Raw genomic sequence first — 24,924 nt, 5'->3', positions numbered from 1 at the left:
TGATTGATTGATTGATTGATTGATTGATTGATTGATTGATTGAGTTCATTATTATAGTCATATAACAGGTGCAACTGTTTCTTAAGTTTAATTGCAAATCGTTTCATTTTGAAGAAAGTATGTTGACAAGTTTATGGAGTATTGCTATTATTACTACTGATCTTCGCACACAGCTGATAGACCAAGTAATAACACCCGAATCACTCTCATATCTCATATCTGATTCAACTTCTGTATGCACGTACCAGGATCACACTTGAACTTTAAAGGGAATTAGCTCAGACTACACAGTTTGTGTGTAAATGTACACTCGAGACGAAGGCGAGCACCCAGCATAGTGCCTCGTTCATTGACTTCCCGCGAAGCCAAGTCCTCTTGCCAAATCTGAAGTGCCTGTCCGTCCCCATGCAGTGTGCTTTATTGACGTCCTTAAAGTCTAAATATACATAACGCATGGCCAATGGCCAAATAATTATTTCTGGGCGTGACCATGCCCTAAAAGTAATTTTAAAATATTGATGAATGATCACTATGAATCCTAGATATTTATGAAATGCAGACTGTCGTCTCATGTATTCGAGTATGCTTGGAATCCTGTGTGGTCTAAATCCGATATCCTTGAGACAGTCTATTGACCTTTCAGTCAAACTAGGACATGCGATGTTGTTACAATATTCAGTTTACTGAAATATAAATATGTCATCTGTGACACTTTCCCCTCTTTCCAAAATTTGTAACGCCCTCGTTACAGACTAAAATATCTAAAAAAATAATTTACCCTTCATAAATGAAAATTGAAAAGTCTTAGAAGTAATTAATGCTGTTTCGTATGAAGTGTTAGAAATGTAAAATTTATACGACCCTTGAAAACTAAGATTGCTAAAATCTCTCAAATTCCAAACCAGATATACTTATTTAGTCAACATGTACTTCAATGAATAAATGACATCAAAGAGAGACATCACAGATAATTCGAAAATTGAATCGTAGAATAATTATATCCTGAGTTGGCTATTGAATTGTGTACTTCTCAATCACATCACAAACATACGTTCGACTGGCCAGTCTTTTTCAATCATTCACACAATCATACTGATCGATATGACCATTCATAACGTACTGTTCGGGCCCCCTCTATTTTCATTAACACTACCAGACAAGTACAGTCATCAATAGAATTCTCAGGTTTAAAGAACTTTGCTAGGAATTTTATATCTGCAGCATTTAAAAGTTGAACATAAAGAAATATAAATAGGAGAATGTTTTAATGTTGACCAAGTTATACCCGATTCATCGTGTACATAACTAAATTATAACATAAGTATTCCTATCTGAAAGGAATGTAGGTATCTGTCTCGTAAAATCAAATGATGACATTAAATATCTATGCTATGAATAAATATTAACTCTTAAATATTTCATCACGCCAATATTGAAAATTGTCACTGACAAACGGTCAGCATGCCATATTCGTGATCATATTCCAAATTGAATCTTTAACTGCAGACGAAATCAATATTATGAAAATAATGTGTAGCATAAAAGTGTGTGATAAATTATTTATGTCAGTGACGTCGTCTGTGTTTAGTGAAGTCAAAATTAACCAGTCAATGTTATTCAAGTAATCTAAGTCTAGTAACTTGTGATTTCACCCTGATATCAGCTATCAAGAACACTGTCCTAAATGTATTGTCTTACAGCTATCCTTAAGTTACACTAACTAATCAGCTGTTACAGTCATCAAGAGAAGTCAGTTGCGCCAACACCATCATTGTCGTGTAAGAAACCCTATGTCATTATTTAAACATTACAGGCATCTTAGCTGTTCATCCATGTTTAAAATTTGACATCTTCAGTATGTTAACGACTTATACAGAACTATTAAGACCATTAATATTAATCCAATAAGTCAATTTAGTTTTCATTACAAGTAACCTGATCGACCATAAGTAGGTTGGCAATTTTTTCTCATTGCAATTCAATATACCCTTTGAATCTATACCACTAGAAATTATGCACGCAGCTCAAGTGATAATGGTCCTTTCTGAGGAATTTCATAAATTCTTGCGGAATTTGAAAGGAAATTTGTATAGACATTAACACAGCTCATTTCGGTCGGATCTCTGTTTTACACCCAAATTCGAATTCAAATAGTTATCTTGTACAGCAGATTCAATAAAATACTATATCAATTTGGTTCCTTCCTTTACCATAGGAACCTTACATCACAAAATCAGACTCAACGTGTGAGCAACGCATTTATCTGTAGCGTTTTCGGCTCACTACAACTCAGAGTCAACAAAACTTCGAGGAGTTTCCAATACTCCATACTTCAAGAAATATCCTTATTAAAACTAAAATTTTCTCCATAGATAAATCAATAATATTCTTTCTGCTTGTACGCGACCATTGAGATGTATAACAGCATCACTGAAATGATTGTGGTAAGAAAATAGATTTCAAAAAGTGTTCATCGTCAAACTAAATCGAGCATACAGTTATTATTTCTTACACATTTCTCTGTACACACAGTAAAAAATTGCTGATCATGAATAGAAATGAATTCGAGGAATAAAAATAATGTCAATCTTTAAAAAAAAATTTACTACCGTATGATTAATGAGTTCTTTGTCCATCAAAAGTCTTAAATATGTATTTCACATGCAAACTGCTGCGTTCTGTATAAGCGTCCGATATCTTTTTGTTGAAAATTAAAGTGTTCTTCATACTCGTGCTTGTAGCAATCGAATGTCAGCTGGTCGCGTTGATGGCTTCACTTCAAAGTTTGTCATAGTCTTTATCGTTGTCTCGTTATTCAAAATTCGACGCTTTCTGACAAATTCTCTCCTTCTGCAATTTTATATTCCGTTACTGCGATGTTATCAGTTCTAGTTCGTGTAGGATTCCCACCATTTGGAACATAATCGTTAAAGTTTCCTTTCGAAAAGTTCTTGAATCTTCTTCGCATCCCTTTTTGTACAAACTTTTTCTTCTCATGCATCATTGTTTCTTCGTTACAGTGTTAATTTGTTTTACTCACCCAGTGGGGTTGTGTTTTTCTTCTTAAAGGTTGTCGGTAAGTCTTCGTAAGGTTCAAACTTGGTTCATTATACACACAAATGGTTGTTCAAGCCCCGGATCTCCATCAATATTACTTTCTGTTGTTCAAGCCCCGGATCTCCATCAATATTACTTTCTGTTGTTCAAGCCCCGGATCTCCATCAATATTACTACTGTTGTTCAAGCCCCGGATCGCCATCAATATTACTTTCTGTTGTTCGCACACAGCTGATAGACCAAGTAATAACACCCGAATCACTCTCATATCTCATATCTGATTCAACTTCTGTATGCACGTACCAGGATCACACTTGAACTTTAAAGGGAATTAGCTCAGACTACACAGTTTGTGTGTAAATGTACACTCGAGACGAAGGCGAGCACCCAGCATAGTGCCTCGTTCATTGACTTCCCGCGAAGCCAAGTCCTCTTGCCAAATCTGAAGTGCCTGTCCGTCCCCATGCAGTGTGCTTTATTGACGTCCTTAAAGTCTAAATATACATAACGCATGGCCAATGGCCAAATAATTATTTCTGGGCGTGACCATGCCCTAAAAGTAATTTTAAAATATTGATGAATGATCACTATGAATCCTAGATATTTATGAAATGCAGACTGTCGTCTCATGTATTCGAGTATGCTTGGAATCCTGTGTGGTCTAAATCCGATATCCTTGAGACAGTCTATTGACCTTTCAGTCAAACTAGGACATGCGATGTTGTTACAATATTCAGTTTACTGAAATATAAATATGTCATCTGTGACACTATCTCCGAGTCCTTCATCAACAAATAACTAATATCTGAATCGATGAAAATTGATATTCTGAGAAACTGATCAGTGCTACTAATTGATTCTACACAATTTATGTTTTCCGTCTTTTCACAGAACCGTGTACAGTCTTATGATGATATATTTGTATGAAGGAACCAACGTTCTAGAAAAAAAAAAACAGAGTGAGTTACTACGCATTCTTGCAAACAAGAGTTATTATTTCTACTACTACATTTCGAAATAAAAGGGAGGCCTGGACGTTGCCGTAAAACAGGCCATGGTTTGTGACGATGGTTACTATGCACCTGCAGGATTAGGGGTAGACCATTTGATATCCTGGGGGGTGTTGGAAGATTCCGGGGGGAAAAAGATGCCAAATGGAGTTGCTTGAAAAAAAAAACCGGATATGAGTGGGTGATGGAAAAAAAAAAGATGGACCACTCAGAAAAAAAATGTCTTGGCAGGGAAATGATGCACAGGTTCGAGTAAACTGTTCAACCTGCTCATAACCCTCCAACCAGGACACTTGTCAAATCATGACAAACATTTTCAAACACATGTCAGGGACCAGTCAGTTTTGTTATAGCCTGTGGTACATATATATATATATATATTTGTTCTTGTCTCTGTTTCTTTCATAAATTGTTTAAATATTACTTCATGTAAGGGATCAAACATAACTATACAGAAAATTATACATATAATACATATATTACCTAGCTACCACACTAGTTACAGAACATGCCATGTAAATGTTTGGCTGTTTCACAATCAGTGCTTCACTTACACTTTGGGGCAAAAGTGAACTTGAAGGTTTTGTTATCGCAATATTCATTCTATTAGATAGTTAATAAAAGAACTTAATCTAAATTGTTCTAGTCTCTTCAGTATGAATTTGTCAGAAGGGATGAATATACTTCCTATTTCGGACACTACATGTATCGACACCACAACTCAAATTCAAGTTTCTATTGTACACTAGGTATGACCTCCTAAAGTGCTCTAATCAGTAACTTTACTATACATGCAATATCAATGCCCCTATACCAATGTTACAGACCCACTTTTATAACATGGAAAAAAAACTTATTTAAAAGTTATCTTTACTTTAGCTTTTCAAATCTTGCCAATATATATCTCAGGGGCTATGAATAACCTAAAAATTGCCTTTTTTAAATAGAAACAAAAAAAAATGCAGATCTGCCGGGGGGTGCCCTTGGACTCCATCACCCCCAGAGGCCACTCATTCGTTAAACCATAGACAGTGGAGGGGATCTCCCCTCCACTGTCTATGGTTAAACCAACAATAAGATTCACCAAAATTGGTAAAAAAACAACCTTCAAAAGCTTCTAGGGGAGACCCCTAGGACCCCCCATAAGAGGTAGACATATCCAAGCCTCAAATCAAAGTTCTTCCCTCCACCTCTTACTGTCTAGATGCTATTACACTTCATTTCAAAAATGTCTCAACCATGTGTAGTTACAGTTGTTAGAGCTGTCTTGTAAAGCTTGCAAATTATTGTCTGAAAGTGTTTGTTAATAGCCTGAAAATTGGTTTTAAGAGTAAAAATCCTCCAGGGCTTCTAGGGGGAGACCCCCAAGAACCCCCCTCCCCAATAAGAGGTAGACATGCTCCAGTTTCAAATCAAAGTTCTTTCCTCCGATCCACCTCTTACTAGCTGTCAAGATGCTATGGAACTTAATTAAATAAATGTTTCAACCTTATGTAGTTGCTTTTTACATGTTAGAGCTGTCTTGTAAAGCTTTCAAATTAATGTCTGAAAGTGACTGTGAATAGCCTAAACATTAATTGCCTTTAGAAGTAAAAAACCTCCAGGGCTTCTAGGGGGAGACCCCCTAGTACCCCCCCCCCTAAGAGGTAGACATGTTCCAGTTTCAAATCAAAGTTCTTTCCTCCACCTCTTACTGTCAAGATGCTATGAAACCTCATTTCAAAAATGTTTCATCCTCACGTAGTTGCTTTTTACATGTTAGAGATGTCTTGTAAAGTTTGTAAATTATTGTCTGAAAGTGTCTGTGAATAGCCTAAACATTGCCTTTAGATGTAAAAATCCTCCATGAACCCCCCCACTCCCCCACCACCACCACCACCACCACCACCACCACCACCACCACTTCACACACACACACACACACACGCACACGCACACACACACACACACACACACACACACACACACACACACACACACACACACACACACACACACACACACACACAAAGAAAGAGGTGGACATATCCCAGTCTCAAAGCTCTTCCCTCTACAGCTTAATGTCAGATGCAATGAAACTTTATTCGTGGGGGCCAGTGACTTTTTGTCGGCCCAATGGAAAAAAAACATTGACACCCCCGCATCCCCCAAGCTGGAGAAACTGACCGGTCTATCTGAATGTTTGAGCTCACCAATCAAGTTTCCGATTTGTATTTTCAGTGTGTCATGGCATAAAAACTGTCAATGATGTTTATTTAATTGAAAATCACACATGTATGAAATATGTAGTTTTCTAAATAAAATATGTGTGTGATACGATAGAACAGCATCTTTTTACTCTCTGTATTACCCTGTGCAAAAACCAAACAGAAAATTGGTAGTAGGTGTTCAACATTGACGTAAAAAAAAATCCGGATATCTCAAAAAAAAGAAGCAAAGGAAACTAAAGTTGCCAGAATAGGCGAAGGAGAAAAAAAAAAATTCTCAGGCAAGCAGGTGGGAAAAAAATAATGACTCTCCACCAATCTTCCAAGCCCCCCCCAGGATATCGAATGGTTTACCCCTTACTGCTCAATTCTTGAGTTACTCTGCAGTATTATACGGATACAGATACAGATACAGATACGTGGGTAAAGCATTGTACAGCGATATGATGTGAGTTAAAGTTATTTTGGCCCAACAAAGCAGTTATTGTCATTCAAATACGACATTTCTTAGTGTTTGATATTAAATTTCACAGACCTATAATCTCTGTGTATTAGTTTACAGGAGTATGTTCCCCTGTTATGAGATACTGACGGTTTTATAGTGGAAAATCCAAGAACCACTTGTTTTCTTAGTTTCAAAGATAGTCAGATAGATATAGGCGCGAAAGCCCAGAAAATCTTGACTTCCAATGTTATACATAGTGAAGATCCCACACCCCACCCCTGAAATTATTGGAGGCTCCCTAAAAAGTAGAAAAAATGGTTATGTCATTTAATACTTATAAATACCATCTTACATCGTGATCGCGCCCTCTCACTCCGTAGACGTCGTACAGTACACTGCATATGCAGTGTGTTTGCTCGCATCTGGATATAATCTCGTGAGATTTTGCGTGAAATTACCGGTCGCGGTGGGCGTCTCATATTGAAATCACGCAACCGCAGCAAATAGACATGGCGCACAGCTCGAAGTATGAACGTTAGGTGTCGTTTGGCGAACCCGGTTTTACGACCTAACATAGAAATATATGGCTTCCGATAAAGAGTGACATTGGATTATAGAAATTGCCGTGAAGAGACATGACATCGAAAGAATTATACACGAAGGTAGGTCATTACGAAATCGTCTTTTTGGGCTAAGTGCAAAGGCCAGTCAGCCAGGTAATCGAAGTCAAGATACCGCCTGTCATCAGCTGGAACCGTTCCACTCAGTGTATCGTATTTCAATATTTCGCTCTTTTGACCTTCGAGCCTAATTTTTTCATACATGTTAACACGTTTACGTTGCAATGTTAGTATGATTTCCCCATCGTGGATAAATTGACTCATATAACTAATACAGAAGTTAATTTGGAAACACCCATAGAGCAATGAATCAGTGTCACCCTACATAGACTTGAACCCCCCCCCCCCCATCTCGCCCAGCTGACTATCAAAGTCAAAACATGGGCGTTACAGCACATAGCACCACCATTTTCGTCAATACTTGATGAAATAAAGATCAGATATCGTTACAGTATGCCACAGTCAGTTTATATGTATCGTGATCAAAAAAACCTTGCAAATGTCCGGAGTGACATCGAATCAATGATGTACCAGGCCACGCTTGACTGAAGGTCGATGCCTGTCTTCTATTGTGTATCACTATTATACAACGCTTCTATTCAATTAAAAACTAAAATACACTGCCTATGACTCACCATTTCATATTGTGTCTGTAAGTTGTGAAGACTTCACTGGTCTTTAGGAAATATTACAGTAATAATTACCCACTTTGAAGATATTAATTTTAGCAATTTGACATGTTTTATTTGTCAAAATTTCTTTTATAATTTCGCCAAGACCTAAGTCCCCCCCCCCTACGGTTTAAAATCTTAATACATTTCCGCATTGGCACATTCTGTACGAACAATGAATTCAGTAACAACAGAATCATATAAAACATCTGACTTTTTTCAAATGTATAAATTTGTAAGTTAAATACCAGCTGTAAACTACTTGTCTCTTGGTAGACCAGCTAGTATGTCTGAATGCCAAGTACTGCAGAAATGATGAAATATAAATATAACATTTGTGTACAGTATAAGGTATGTAACACTGATAATTGAACAACACCCTTGTCCTCATATGGAAATTTGAAAGCATTCAAAATCAAATCATTTGCTGTGAACTACGTGTATGTTTGTTCCAAAAAAATATGTGTAGATATTTTTTATAACACTATCTTGGAAGCGCTTCACACACAAGTTATCTTCATCCCCTTTAGATTGAGAAACAGCAGGGACCTCCTCACAGTGGTCAACTGTGGAAGCCCCCCCCCCCCCCCCCCCATCTGACATTCATCTAAAATAGCCAGCATAAAAAACTGCTGTCCAGTACAAAACATTCTGTTGTTCCTGGATGTTACTGTAAAGTGTATAATATAAATACTAATTATGACACCTGCCAAATTGAAAATACATGTAACACATCTGAGGAGAATAGCACATTGGAATCAATAAGCTGGCCTGAAGTCCTTCTATAGACACCTGTGGTTATGCATGTGTGAAAGTCATATATATAGCACTGTTTCTCTTCATTACTATCAGCATACTGGAGGCAATCAATGGTGAAAAGACTGGATTTCACATCTTTTCCAAAACAATTATAACCAACTGTCATTTGATATGCACTTTGCTTACTGTATCAAGGAAAGATACCAGGTGGACAGAAAATGTACCTGCCACTACAGTTCATGACTTCTCAATGTCTACACTCACTGCAACTTCAATCAAATGGCCAGTTGCTCATTGATTATTTTTCTTTGGAGATAATACTTGGAAATATTACTAGTATTACACGAAGGAAAATAGTTGCTGTGCAAGTGGAAGGAAAATATATTCACTAACACAAGATTTTATGCAAGTGTTACACAACAAATATTCTTCATTTTTGGCAGTAATTCTTACACTTACAGGAAGACACAAATTTCTCAATTATTATTATGCTCATTATATCATGAATAATAATTAGCTCATGAATATTAATATCATCCAGGACTCCAGTTACAGTTGGGAGGTCCCTGTCCACCTTCTGTGATAATGTCACTGTAGATTGGTGGAATGTCAAAGTTTTACCTACATTGGCATTGAAATTTAAAATGATAGATTGTTGACTTTGATGTACATGGCCGCCAACAGTCGATATCGATATGCCAAGTATGTCCCACCATTTCATTTTGTGTTTGAATGCCTTTGCTGATACAACACTTCCAGCAACATTTGGATCATTGAATCTGTCAGATCCAGTTTAAGACACTGCTCAAAGGAGAAATGATTTGTTCGCAACATGTCTTGTTTTTCAATCAAAAGTTGAAGAGAACTTGTGTATGTTTGGTATTGGTCATTTGAACAATATTTTACAATGTGAAGGACTATTAACTAGATTAAGACAAAATTGAAAAATTGTCAATCGCCTTCATAAATGTACCAAATGTGTATAATTTGTTATAACATATTTATCATATAGCTCCAAAACTCAGGCAACCAGTATCTTGTCAAAAATATAATATTTATGTTATGAAAATATTGACACATTCAGCAAGATTAGGTAAGCTACGTACTCAGTGTAACTATACTTGGTTGAAAAACAACAATCAATAACTAATTGGTTTCTGATGCTGCTAAAAGGAGGTACAAATACTACTCTACAAAAAATAACTTGAATGTCGTTGGTTAGATGTCACTGTATGTGAAGTAACCCAGGGAGGTATTAAAACTTGTGATAAATTTACATGTACACATAACACCCTTGACAAATATTCTAAAAACAGCATGATCAAATAAAGTACTCAGAGTTGAAATAACTGAATGTTTATTGAGGAGAGGTCATTGAGGACAAATGCTATATAGAGAAGACAGTTTATTCTGTGGGGTGCAAAGCCTACTGACACCCCCCCCCCCACACACACACACACACACCAGCTGGCTTAGTGATAAATGTAGAGACCTGTCATTTTGGCAGTCTGCCATTCTACTAGGTATATATATATACATGTACATACAGACATGTACATGTACTGTGTATGGTTTGATAGGGATAGTTACCAATTAATCTGTAACTACTTGTTTCTGTAGTCTAGAGCCAAATATTCAGCTGTCAGCTGTGTGTAAACAAAAGCCTTGTTCGCATCATGTATGAGTAATTTTGTCAACCTCAGGCAGACATTGCTTGCCTTTTGTTATTTATTTTATTTTCCCCCTTTCAGATCAGAATAATGTATAATATATAAGGTCCTGCACTGTGACTTAAACTGTTACAGTTCAAATTTGTAGGAGTCACAAGTTCTACAGTGTATACTTCTTCCTGAAGGTCAAGTTCATATAAAAGGTCATGGCTGTGGCAAGGTTAGACAGGGATACTTTTATATTAGTCTGTGGATATAGTTGGAAATGGATACTCCTTCATTTAGGAATTGACAAATCTAAAATTCCGTATAAACTGAATGGGTTGGGGTCATTGCAAACATGAAGACAGCGTTCAAACAATAACCCTTTTAACTCCTTATCCTAAATATATTTTGGTACATAAACGTCTAATGAAAGGTGATATTGTAGTTAGCCCAGAGACTTGGCTATGTGGCCACTTGACAATGTATTTTCCCTGAATATTAATGGGGCAGTGACATTGCTGACCCATTTAGTCAAGTCTCTCAGCTACTAATGTGTACAACAGATTCCTTAAATATTCAACATTGAAACAGAAGTTGCCATTCATTGTGATACAGTATCTATTGCCATTCTTTTGTGAGCATTGTTCTAATCTTACATATCCTGTAGGGTGACTGTTATTATGGGTAGGTTTCATTGTGTCCATGTACAATTATGTAGAGATACATAACATTCCTCGCTGTGTATATATGGTAATTTCATTGCCTTTAAAGGCCAGGATTTCAATCCCAGGTTTTCACATTAGTGCTATCTGACTCTTATGTATGATCTTTTAGCCATGATAAGGATTACATATGGTGATTCTTTTCTTCGAATTTCAATCCCAGGTACTCACATTAGTTGCTATATTGTCAGTGGAGCCATAATGATTGCTGTATACTGTTCTGTTCTTCTGGAGTGACCATTTCTAGTATTCATGTAGCTGTGTCAGATGACTGTTTTTCACACCCAAATTTGAACCCTAACATCTGAAATGGGCATCCTCAGTTACAGCATAGACCCTCCACCAACTATGGTTACAGACTGTGCCACTTCAACCAAAACTTAAAGTCCTATGTTTGAGTCCCATGTTCTCATTTAAAATTAGTTGTATCTTTATCAGTGGAGTCGTAAGGATTAGATTGGATTATTTCTTTGTATTAGATCAACTTTTTTTAAAACTCTGAAATTGTATTTCTATTCTGATACTGATTTTAATCCTAAATGAAAAATGGACCTTTACTGAATCTATTCATACATAAATATGTTTGTTTTAGATTGAACTTGAATTAATCAAGAGTATCACAACAGGACATTGTTCATTGATAATTTTTTTATGGTAGACCAAATCTACATTTGTATTGGTATGTAGCTAATTGCGATATACAAAAGTAACAATGTGGGTTTGTTGTTATACTTCAGGTCCCTTTTATTATATAATCCATTATGAAAAACAAGGTGACCACTATGTTCCATTGTAATTAAAAACACCAATCAATGCTACCTTTGTATCATTACTTGTCTTTGGAGCCAATAAAGGGAGTGGCAGTGTTGGATTTTTTTTTTGAATATTAGTGAATGTTTGAAGAATTATTTTATCATTTTATTTCACTCATATCAGTGCATTTGTAGAGAAATGTATGGAATTTCTCTATTGTATTTAATCAAGGTTGTGTAGGAGTCCATACATATGGCCACATATCACCTAGGAATCACATGGGGTGGGATGGAATCACTTAGGTGGGATGGGGTCATTGTGGTTACGGGGCACAGGGTGGGGATCACTCTTGGTTAGTTGATCATTGGAAATCATTCCGTGTTGCGTTGGTAGATCACCTTGGAGTAGGGCATCACTTGGGGTTGGGATTACTAGGGGTTGGGATCACTGCAAGACCATTTGACCATTTGAATGATTTCATACTGATTATGATAAGGTTTTGTGACTGTGACTAGTGCACACTCCAGCAACAATACAATGGCAGACCTTCCAAAGTTGAAATATAGGGTCAAAAGGTCACTTCCCAGGTAACCACTTAAGCTGATTAATGAAATGGCCGGATTTCCTTACATTGTGTTCCCCTGCAAAAGCTGAATATTACCAACACTAGACTCAGTGACTAAAGGTCCTGCCATCATTCAGGGAACTTTTTCCTCTTAGCTAATTCCAACAAAGTAGTTAGTCTAAGTAGTCATCAAGAGAAATTTCTCCTAGGGAAAAACTCCCAGGAGAAGATCAATCAATCAATCAAATTTCTGCAGCAGCAATCTCCAGATTATACACTGTGACATAGGTCAAGTCGTTTCCTTTGATGTGTAGTAGACTAAATCAGGATTCCAGGATACATAGAGGAAATACTGCATGTGGAGGTATCCTTTGTGAAACCAAATACTTCCTAATGAGATGGGTTATGTAAGGCATTTACATGTATATCCTACCACTCACTGTGTTAGGACTGCTCACTTTTTTGTGTTTTGAAAACAAATGGGGTGTTATCATAACAAAGACTGTGAGATATGAGTGAATGTACAGTGGTACTATAGTGGTCTGAGGTATAATGGTACACCAAGGGACCAGGACAGTTCTTATTGAAATGATACATTGTAATGCAAATGATGTTCTATATATGCAAATGTTGCCTGCTTCATTTTTATCATATTTCAAGACATACTAATCATGCAAGCTGATGAAATTATATATGGTAGCAATGGTGAAAACTACATAGATTTTAAAATTTACATTAAATTTTAAAACATTTTATTAAAAAAAACCTAATATTCTAAGTATGTTTGCCTACTGTTGGCTAATGTAAGTTAAGTATAACCAGTTTATATATTCTGTTTTGAGATTATTTTCATTTTTGAAACTCACCCAAGTCTATTTATGTTTTGTGTATATTTTCCCCCAAATATTTATTTGGTACATGATGTTGATGTACCAAATTAAGGCTAGAAAATAAATAATATCAAAAATAGTAAAATGCAAGCACAGATTTCTTCAAAGCCCAGGTAGTGCAGAGATACTCGGATATAGTGTAGATGTTGACATTTCCAATTTGAATTCATCAATATTTTATTTCTGTACTTCATATAGTCTCTACGGGGTGTGACTAGAATCTAAATATATCATGAATATTTCATGTTTGTACATTGGGAAGTGATAATACATATAGAGTAAAGGATTATTCATTTTATTGTGGTATTCATGGACAGATTTTCAGATAGCTTAGCCTTTGTGAACTTCAATCAATTAGAGTGGCATGTTTGCTTACAACTGGTAATTACACATATTCAAGAAAGTGTCAGCCAATGATTATAGTTTGTATTTTACCATGAATCATTTTACAACAAGTATTTTAGCGACAGTTGAAAATTAAAATATGATATATCTTGATTGAAATAATGATGCACAGATTTTCTCTATTTTTCATGGTTCTTCAGCGAACAGCTGGTGAAATTGATTTAGTGATTGATGGTTTTTATTGATCTGTGTGTGGTAAATCATTATTTTCATGTGACCATAATATCACTTTGCAGCCTTTACAAGTATTGTATACATCAAGATGAGAAAATGTTCTTTTGAGAAATTATGGTATACATACATGTAGATTGATTCTCTAACCATACTAATACTGTGGGTGTCGCAGAAGAGGTGATATTTTGATTATTATAGGGTTTATATTAAAGCTTGAAATCAATTCTCTAGTTGCTGGTATAAGTGAGACTAAATGCTATACAGTGAGTCATATGAATATATTTAAATATTTATGTCTCTAACGTCTAGAATTAAATTGTTTTTAATCCAGTACTAAATTTAGCCGCAATTCTTAATCAGATATTTATAGTAGGTATTTGCATTGGATTTTCTGAACTCATAAATATTCAGGTAGCTATAGTTATGATTGAAACAGTTTATAATACTTACCTCTATTGTTTGGAGACACAATAGGTGACCAATTATGCATTGGTACCATGTTTAAATTGTGTTTACCTTCATTGTTTTCATGTCTAGTCCTGTTAGTGCGTAGACCCTCCACCAATGGTTGGTGGAGGGTCTATGGTTAGTGTTAGTGCAAAAATGTACAGTTGCTGTATGAGTGGTTATGATTAAAATACCTTTTTAAATATCCCAGCAATGACACCTCCCTCCTGTCTGATTATTTTGTTCCCAGGTTTAACCCCCCCCCCCCTCCCCCCTATTGTTTTCATGATGTATTGTCAGTGCAGAAATGTACAATTGTTGTATGCATTTTAATACAATGACACCTTCTACTTCCTGTCTTGATTGTCAGGGCCCTTAGACCCATATTATTACACCATAGACCCTCCACCAACATGATATGCAACTGTGGCATTTCAATTGAATCGAACTCTGTTTGCATACATTAGTTGGTGGAGGGGCTATGATTACACCTATAGTTTGCAAGCCCATGTATACTAGCCCTGTCATTGTGAACACAGTTGCTAGCTGCTAAGGCTGTAATAGTCATTTAAGTGTCCTGGCAATGACCCCACCCCCCACTCAGTCTCTGATTATCATGCCCCATGGCCACCAATAAATGTACAAAAGGACTTGTTGTTATCACTATTAATGTGTTTACCAAGTGTTTAATAGGCATGATAACAAAAAAGGATTTTTCAGTTTCAGACCTCAGACTGTGTAACCCAGCTGTGACCTTGCCTGGGTACATACTTATAACCTCATATCAAACTGTGTCACCCAGCTTTGACCTTGCCTGGGTACATAACCTTGTATGATCCTGCAAAGGGATGTTCCCAAGGTGAATACAGAAAATAGATTCAGTCCTTTCACCATTTCTAGAATGCATCAACATACATGTATCTGCATATCAATGAGGTTATTTGCATAATGATATTGTTATATGAAGTTACTGAAATTCTTTGTTATCATTTCTTCATAGAATCCATCCTTGCATAGTCAAGTACCACCTATTATGAATGTCATCTTGTAAGTGCCCATGCAATTTGGAAATAGTTTCACATTCCAAACTGATATTTCATGATATTCAACAATAATGGTGTCTGTTACTGTCTAGAATCTCTGAAATGTTTTATTTTACAAAGGACAGCCGACATTGTATCGGGAGTAGCTGAGGAGGCATATTGTAAATGATGTTTTGATACATGATATGGTGAAATAAATTGTTTTGGCTGCAAAATAATCAGTTTGTACTTAAAAGTGATAAAACAATGGCAATCCATGCATGCAATTACTAAGTTACAATGGTGATATGAGATATCTTTGGTTGGGCAATTGCCCATGGCTTCGTAAATGTAGATTTCCTATATCAACAATTTCACTAATCTCTGGAAATGTTCTTGTTCTCATCTTACACACTTTGTGGATGTTGATAAACAATCAAGATAACATAATGGATGGGTCACATAGGTTGTAGAGAATTCATATAATAACTGGGAAATTAATGTAAAGCCAACAAGGATATTTCTTCGCAAGGCAACTCAAACACTGTAAGCAGATTTGATTAAATTTATCTGTCATTTCACATATGGGCTAGTCTGTCAACTGATGCAGTGAGTGATCTGCAGTGTTGTATCTTGAGCCATGGACACAGTCTATCTATAATACTAAGCCTACTACATGTAGAGACAAGGGCCATGGAACACTTGCATCTGCGTGTAGTTTTGGCTAAATCATAATACCTTTACACCTGAAATCAGCATACTGATTAGTACTAGCAGATACACTAGATCAGAACATTGAGTACAGTGTAGGACTATCACAGGTCTTTAACTTTTTCTTTGATGTGCTTTGATTGTATCATTAATTTAGTCATCAATATTAATTATGCAAACTAGTGTGAATATTAATTAGCTACAGGGACTACTAGCTTGGCAGAACCCTGCTAGTACGTAGTAGTACTAGATACAATAGATCAGAACATGGAGTACAACATAGGGCTATCAGTTGTGTTGTCAGGTATATGTATGTACATGCAAATGTAAGCCACAGTTCTCAGAAATTTACAGTATTAATTATTGTACCATGCACAAGCCAGGTTCAACAAAATTTTTTGAATATTGTCATTCTGTGTTGTGACAATGCAAGTCTATGTCACTAGTTTTGCTGAGTTCAAAATAGAGTGAAAACATGCATAATGGCCACTACTTTCCCTGATTTTTCTTTGACATTACTTGCACCGGTATAATTATGTTATTCTCCAATCTTTTTCTTCATTCAGCTGGGAAATACTCGTGACGTACGGCTTGTCTAGTGACAAAGTGACAAAGGCCATAGGTCACTAATAGTACAATGTATTTTCCTTGGCTGAATGAAGAAAAATATTGGAAAATAACATCTAATTATACATTTGAAGACTTTAGACCTTCATATTTGCTTCCCATAATCCACCCTGGTATCCTTCTAAAGGGAAGTCATACTGAAACAGTCTGTGTTTTAATGTGTGAATATCAATAGTATTACTGACTACCGTATAACCAGACAGTTCTTTGTTATAAATATATGCTAGTAAAAGTACAGAAGCAGTTGTAGGAAAGTGGCCATTTTGTTTTATAGCACTCAAGTAGGCTTTCAAATTTTATGGAACGTAACCAGAGTAATGTGTGTTCTTCTGACTGGTATGTTCATGTAGACTTGTCCTGATTTCTCACTTAGAGTGGGTCATACCACATGACGGTCACATGACCATTGGGTAGGTCATACCACATGTGGGTCACATGACCATTGATGACAATAGGAAATGTGACCATAGTACAGGAATGTCGTACATCTGTATCACATGTATGTTGTATAACTGATACTGCAACCTTACACTAGGATAGATTTACCTACCAGGAATAAATAAGAATATTTGAAATTCTTATTTTTGCTATGAGTAGAAAGTAGGTAGCATGTAACTGAGGTCCCTGTACTTATAGGATTCACATATGAAATTATGCTTGAAAGTACACAGTATTTATTTGAAACATTTTACATTTACAAGATTCCCCTCTCTGTACATGTAAGTATAGGGCTTCCAAAACATAAAATAATAATAACTAATGCCTGATAGAATTTTCATAGAAGAACCCTTGTCATAACAAAAAACTCAACAAATAGTAATGCCTGATAGAATTTTCATAGAAGAACCCTTGTCATAACAAAAAACAACTCAACAAATAGTCATGAATGAACATTTGATGATTGCCCCCCCCCCCCCCCCCCCCCCCCCAAGTCTGTCCCCAAAACTTTTCTTATATCTTTAGTATCCACGCTGGTTCTCATGTATTTGTGAATTGAATTTGACCTGACTGACTGGCAGCCCTTGATCTTGACAAATAGATATTACATGTACATGTATGTAAACCATGTGATTTGACTTGATTGAATGATACACAAGGGAGTAGCAACATACTGTAGGGGCCATTCTGAAATTCTGGATTTTATATCAACTTTTGAAAAATAATGATACAGGCTCTCCTGAACCCACAATCAAAAAAGTTCCATTCCGTATTTAAGAATTATTCTTATTCCATATTATTTTGTTGCAATGGATTGATAGACACAGATAATTAATTGCAGCTTTTCTCTCCAAGGTATAGATAGATGTAGACCATACACGTAATGTACGTTGTTGACTTATGCATTTGTTAATTTAGTAATGTTAACACAGTATTATGCAGAAATTTTCCAATATTTCTCATTTTCATAAGCTAACAGTGAGATTTTGATCCAATTATAGTTAATAATTAAATGATATTATCCCAGTTTCTAAATAATTTAATTAACTGATATAAAGTGATAGTATTTTTGAGTCAGAACAATGGATATACTGTTGTCCTTGGCAACATCCAGGAGGGAAATAACATGAAGGAATCTATTACTTTAATTTTGATCAAAAACAAAAGTCCAATTTTGACTCCATGTTGCAATAAATAACTTATGCTCCGAGCTCCTACAGTAGTGCAGTAAAATATCCCCATCCCAGCCTGGCCCCACAGTCTAGATACAAAGTGAGTTGTTTATGTTTGAGGTCAGTTGAACAGATGGTCAACATATCATTGCATATAGTATATGACTTGTTGGAGCTTATATTAACATAACAGCAATGGTATGAAAATAATTTTGCTTACTTTCAACATTTTTTGTGAATAAATTAACTTTATACATATTTGATAAAGTAGCCAATAGTTGTACAATATTTAATGGTCCTAAAAATGGAGACAAAATCAAAACAGTGCTACTGATTTTCTTGTGGATGGTAAGGTAGGGAAAATGTAAGCAAGTTGATCAAATAATTTCAAAACATTCAGTTTTTGTTGGGGACAGAAATTTTGTCAAATCTATCTTAGTCCCATCAACATTTTATACTTCTTTTTACAATCAATTTCATGATATAACGTGTAAGAAAGTATACAAGTAAGTTTGTTTTGGGAAGATTTTTGCTCTTTTTATGGTAGGTAAGAGGTCATGATGTTGACCTTGGTCTCCAGGAAATAAACACTGGTAAATAACATACCATATAATTGAAAGAAATATAGAAAATTCCTTCAAAAAATTAGGATATTAATTGTCAAAATTATGGGGTATTTTTGTCATTCTTGGCGGTCATTTATTTTGGTGGAATATTCCTGGTTACTAATAGTTGTCAGTTGCTATTAACATTTGGAAGTTACATGTAGGGAAGTACTAGTATGTGTTGTATGTGATAATGTCAGAGAGTAATTTATTACCAGTCTGTCTTCTAATGACATTTCTAAATGACCAATTATTGAATTATTTGTCAGACAGAATTAATAGAATGTCAAAACTGATGTTATCTGAAGTCAACTATTTACAGTTATTCACAATATTAATGTCAGATGTTTCCCCAAGGACATCCTGTATGTATCTGCTATTTATACTGTCCTTTCCTCAGGTTCTGAGAATTGTCATCATTTTGTATTTATGGTCTAGATTTGACATTAGGAAGTAGTGAGTGTTCGGAAGATAATTTATAAAGATTTACTATGTTGTATTACTAGTGGTTCTATTTTTATAACTTTGTGCTATGATGATAAAGAATGATGATTATGAGATTAGTGGGGTTTGAAAAAAAAAATTGTGACTCATCAGAAGACCTTCAAAGGTTTAGTTTGATGGGGTCATGATAAAACACAGGAAGGATAAATAATTAAAAAAATACTTCTGAAATGAGAATAATCTGACTTTGATCATCGTGTTCCTGAGGTCACTCACATTATTTTACTCGAGAATTTTTTCAAAGTTTGTTAATATTTTATGGTTTGGTAAGCAATGAGATTAAAATGTTTTTCGAGCAAAATAAAAATGACGTCAGAATTTGAATGCCTGCGCTCACTTTATAAATAATCTGCTGACATTTAATTTTGACATTTGGAAAATTTTTCAAAATTTTCAAAAGTTAAAAGTGTCTGAAATTTTTTTGATCCCCCCTCCCCAGTAAAATATTTGTAAGTACAATGTACATCATGTGATGCATACCCCCCCCCCAAAAAAAAAAAAAAAAAAAAAAAAAAAAAAAAAAAAAAAAAAATCCCATAACGGTATAAATTCACTTCACTTAAAACACCTTCAGAGGTCTATATTGTATCACTATCATTAGTAGCAGAAATTTGCAAAAAATTTCAGTATGTCAAAATTTTGTCAGCCACATGTACAAAAATTGAGAGAATCTTTCATAGGTTCAAAGTTTGTCAAAATGTTCTCAATTTTTGCCAAGAAATAAATGTCTCTCAGTTCAGTTCATGCAAAACATGATACACACAAAAATAGAACTGGTGTCAATTCAGTTCATTTGAAATACATAAAATAGAATCACCCATGTATGAAAATTTCATCCTGAATTGATCTTTGTAGGTCGTTCTTTATAAACCGAATGTCAACATTAATTAATACATTTAGAAAATAAAGGAGATTTCCATGTAGGTCTCATACACAATCACCATGATTTGTGTATGTCTTAGACAGTAGTCTGAAAGTGGTAATACTTGCCAATGCTGACTGAGTGCCAAATTGTAATGTAAAGATGAGATTGAGTGACTAACCCTTGACTGCATCTAAGTGATTCTAATAGCTGAATTACTTCAACTCTGAAAACATGATTAATTTATGGTCAAGCCAAGGAGTAGCATAACTAAATGTTTTAATAAAGAAAATGTAGCATAACTAAATGTTTTAATAAAGTATGTGACTGGTGCGACGCCAATAGGCTCACTATCAATGTAGAAAAAACTAATTTCATGATTATTAAGACTTCGCAAAGATTGGTGAAAATGGAGGGAAGTCTGGGCATCAATGACTCACAAATTTCACAAGTAACGTCAACCAATTATCTTGGCGTGTGTTTAGATCAAAATATGCTTTGGACATCACACATTGAAAAAGTTAGGAAAGCAATTTCTCCAATTATTGGCATAATTTCCAAAATTCGCTATTACGTACCTAAATCTACTCTTCTTCTGTTGTATAACTCTATGATCTTGCCCCATATCTCATATTGTATAGAGATATGGGGCAATACATACAATACATTTCTCAAGCCTATCTTAAACCTTCAAAAGAAAGTTATTCGCTTTATAACTTTTTCAAATATTGATGCTCCCTCCTCCCCTCTTTTTCAGCAACTAGGAATTCTAAATGTCCACCAGCAATGCAAATTTAATACTTCTTTATTTATTTTTGATTTGAGGGCCGGTCACTTCCCGCAAACAGTTAACGACTACTTTAACACACCACCAAATACGTATCACACTCGGAATACAGCGAGAGATGACTTTTACATTCCCAAAGTAAATCTTACTTTGACGCAACACAATTTTCAGTATGCAGCTGCAAAACATTGGAACTCCTTACCTGAAGAATTGAAAAAAATACAATCCAGGACTACTTTTAAATCTCAGTTAAAACAGTATTTGTTACAAAATTAATTCAGCTTTTTCTACCTGACATTGCATTTAATGCCAGTTATATATTTTTTGATGAACGCGTTTTGTTTGTTTTTTGTTTGTTTTTGTTTTAATTTCAAATTTGTTTTTGTTTTTGCTTTGATTATTTTGTTTAATCAATTGTAGTATGGGCCACAAACTTGACTAGTTTGTTTCAAACTATTTTTGTGGTCCAGCCACAAACTCTGTATTCATCCATCAGTTTATGTGTAATATTTATTCCACTGTCTTTTTTACTTTTTCTCTTTTGTTATATTGATATGATTTTGAGTTTGTGGCAAATAAAATACTATATATATATATAAAGTGGCCATAAATTACTAGAAAGGAGTACATTTATCTACATGTATATGTATAGTATAGATAGTAAACTGATTTACTGCCGTTCTACAGAATGGATTTTATAGTACTTTAGCTAACACTTGGAGGTTGTAGGGGTTACTATTCTATATCTTGTGATTAATTTTTTTTCTTCAATGATTCCACTTAGCAGGCTATAGTAATACAGTGTAGACATGGAGGTTAAGTTCAAGATTTTATATTTGAAAGGTGACAAAGACAATAAGATCATATAGTCACACCAGAAAGGAAAAACTAAAAATGAAGATTGACATACATGTACATGTTATGATGTACATATATTAAACCAGATTAACTGCCTCTGGAAGTTTTTTAAAAACTATTTGAAAGATATACAAAATGTAATGACTTCCTCATAATATTATAAACCCTGAACTGTATTGAATCACCACAGGAGAAACATATTTCTGTAGCTGTATAGGTATAGTACAATAAACCAAATCAAATTAAAATTAGATGTCTTGGACTCCAAATTAATTAAAACTATTTTTGTTGTTCAAATTTTGAAATTTGTTTTCACTTTCTAAGCTGAGATATAACTAGATTTAGCTCTGAGTATTACTCCATATTGCCTGGATCCATCAAGAAATGTAGATTGAGTCATGTAGGTATACAAATGGTTGTTGACCATACTTTACTGTCGAACACTTATAATATATCTCTGAAGAACCTACGTTGTATTCATATAATATGCTGCCGGCAGTGAGAGGCATGAGACTGTTCTGTTCAATCCTTAAGGCCTTGTCTCAGTTCTTGAAAACTGTTCAACCAAGCGATTTTGGTATTGATCATTCTGCCAATCAAGTAGTGAGGACTGTTGGAATCGTGAAGGAAACACTAATGAGGTTTATCAATTGAATACAGTGACATACTCGCTATGATCAATTATTAGCATGTATGATGGAGTATCAACTCATCAATACATTCTCACAACACAGTTGTGCTCTCTATCAACAGATATACATTTTTGCCGTGGGTTAAAATGATAACAAGTAGAACTTGCGGCGATTCATTGTCGGCACAGGAGCTTGAGTGATTACTGGCCTATCTTTAGAATGATGCATCCTGAACTCATGACCTTTGACCTTATGCGAAAATCATCTCAAACAAGGCCAGGTAAACAGAAATAACTGAAATTTACATGTAGCATTCATCAGATCAATGATTTCCCTTGAAATGTCATCCTTCCTACAAACAATTTATCAAATAGTTTGCAGAGGGGATTTTGTGATATAAATAGAATTTTGATGACATCATGTATGTGTCGGAGATCAAATCTCTCACACTCCAGCCGTCAACATGTGACATACATGTATGCAGTATAATGTATATACAAATGTAACAGTGTCAAAATAACACCTTTGCTAGTAGTCAAAAGAGGAACCCCAACAGCAGCTGTTCAGAGATGGTGTCATGACCTCATGTGACCCCATGACCCGGTAGATAATAACATGACATAAATATTACTATTACAAATGGATAGGAAGTAGCCAGCTGATGACACATTTCAGGAGTTTTAGATGTTAAACATTTACTAATTGGATGAAATTATGAAAAGAACATTCATGTGTAAGAAACTAGAAACACTTCCTGTGTAGGATAATCAAACTTCAAAGATATGTTACTTTATATACATGTACATGTACATGAACTTAGATTTGGACAGTCAGCAAAGGTATTCCACATTGTGAATGGACAAAGATTATTTTTCTAAATAGACAGTGAAATTATAATGGTTGAAAATAGTGAGAACTGTATACATGTACAAATAAATATACACTGTGGCATTTTAAATTTTTTAATTCGTTTTACACTTTTAAAAAAATTATGAAAATAGGAAAAAAACTGAAAATGAATGAGGTAAGTCGCTTTTGATAATATTGTGTTTTTCAGTTATAAATCAATAAATGCATCATTGGAATAGCATCTCCTGTATTAAACGGTTTATTGCAAATGACTGAGTGAAATTAGCCTCTTTCATGACTTCTGACCTACATTCAGGCGTTCCTGGAGGCAATGGCACGTGAAAAAAAACTTAATTCTAAATGGAAATCTTGTGTCTTCTTAATATCTTAGCTCAGTTGGAAGCCAATACAAATGTAAATCTTTGTTCTTTGAAGAGGTATTGCTACTATTAGGTACTCAAAAGTTGGAGGGCATGTTTACAATCTTATGTAAATTTATCTAAAAGTGACACCAGGTATTACTCCACAGGAGGTATTACTCCACAGGGTCGCTCAAATGTCGTTAATAAAGTCAAGTATTATATTCTCTTCAGTCATAATATGGTTGGTAGTATGGTACCACATTTGCTATGCTCTGTTTATGTGATGATGTCATCAGTGTAAGCTAAATGACCTTTCACCTTTTAAGCTATTTTGTCATTATTATTATCAGCCAACTGGGAATGGGTGTTACACCACATTACCTAATCATCCCATATAGTTCCTTTTAAAGTGATTCATCACCTGTCTGTCCCTCTGTCTGCCAGACAGGGTACTCTAAATGGCAAAGTAGCAGCAAACCATTTATAATTTGTAGATAACATATCAGGAATAGAGTAGTGCAGTGAATAAAGAAATTCAGTCCGCAGTATACAGTACAGGTAAAGATGGATATTTTCACTAAACGATTTATTTTTGCTCATTTCGTTGGCAAACCAAAAGGCAAAGATAAATAGTAACTAAAATGCTAGTCTAGTTCCTATATAGTATATGGTATCATTACAATATACCTCCACATTGGCATCCACTTCAAGTGCCTTCTTGTGCATTAACACAATGTACTACTACTAGTCTGGAAATTAGCAAGATGAAGACTGTAAAATCACCAAATTTGGGATTTGTTCCCAAGAAATTTGCTGGCTCTGAATAGAAATATATATATATACACATGTATGTGTGTGTGTGTGTGTGTGTGTGTGTGTGTGTGTGTGTGTGTGTGTGTGTGTGTGTGTGTGTGTGTGTTTGTGTATATATAATATATTAATATGTATATATAATATGTGTAAATACAATTTATATATAAATTACATATTGTTAAATTATATGTGGAAAATATTAAGAAATACATGTACTTCAGTTTACAATGTACTTCAGTTTAAGATGTACATTTTTAGTATTGGATATACATGTACATGTATGTATTTACAGTTATAGGAAA

General features: G+C 35.0%; 2 protein-coding genes across 6 annotated transcripts in view; one reads left to right on the top strand and one right to left on the bottom strand.

Annotated features, from left to right (window-relative positions):
- Positions 1-3,797, bottom strand: part of LOC144447407 (kelch-like protein 3) — a 59,981-nt gene extending 56,184 nt beyond the window's left edge. For 2 of the 3 annotated variants that reach the window (XR_013482024.1, XM_078137421.1), the window contains exon 1: positions 3,041-3,797. The gene's annotated coding sequence lies outside the window, so the exon portion shown is untranslated. Of the gene's footprint in view, positions 1-245; positions 2,420-3,040 lie in introns of those variants that run through there. The other variant, XM_078137423.1, reaches the window with a different exon arrangement.
- Positions 3,798-7,238: 3,441 nt separating this feature from the next.
- Positions 7,239-24,924, top strand: part of LOC144447796 (unconventional myosin-Va-like) — an 83,973-nt gene continuing 66,287 nt past the window's right edge. For all 3 annotated transcript variants that reach the window (XM_078137883.1, XM_078137884.1, XM_078137882.1), the window contains exon 1: positions 7,239-7,381. In XM_078137883.1, coding sequence (XP_077994009.1) covers positions 7,355-7,381 — 27 coding nt within the window. In that variant the 5' untranslated portion in view covers positions 7,239-7,354. The remainder of the gene's footprint in view (positions 7,382-24,924) is intronic.

The sequence above is a fragment of the Glandiceps talaboti genome, chromosome 16 (assembly GCF_964340395.1).
Source record: "Glandiceps talaboti chromosome 16, keGlaTala1.1, whole genome shotgun sequence".
NCBI classification, from domain to species: domain Eukaryota; kingdom Metazoa; phylum Hemichordata; class Enteropneusta; family Spengelidae; genus Glandiceps; species Glandiceps talaboti.
The sequence above is the reverse complement of the archived record's forward strand: the minus strand, read 5'-3'. Positions and strand labels throughout refer to the sequence as shown.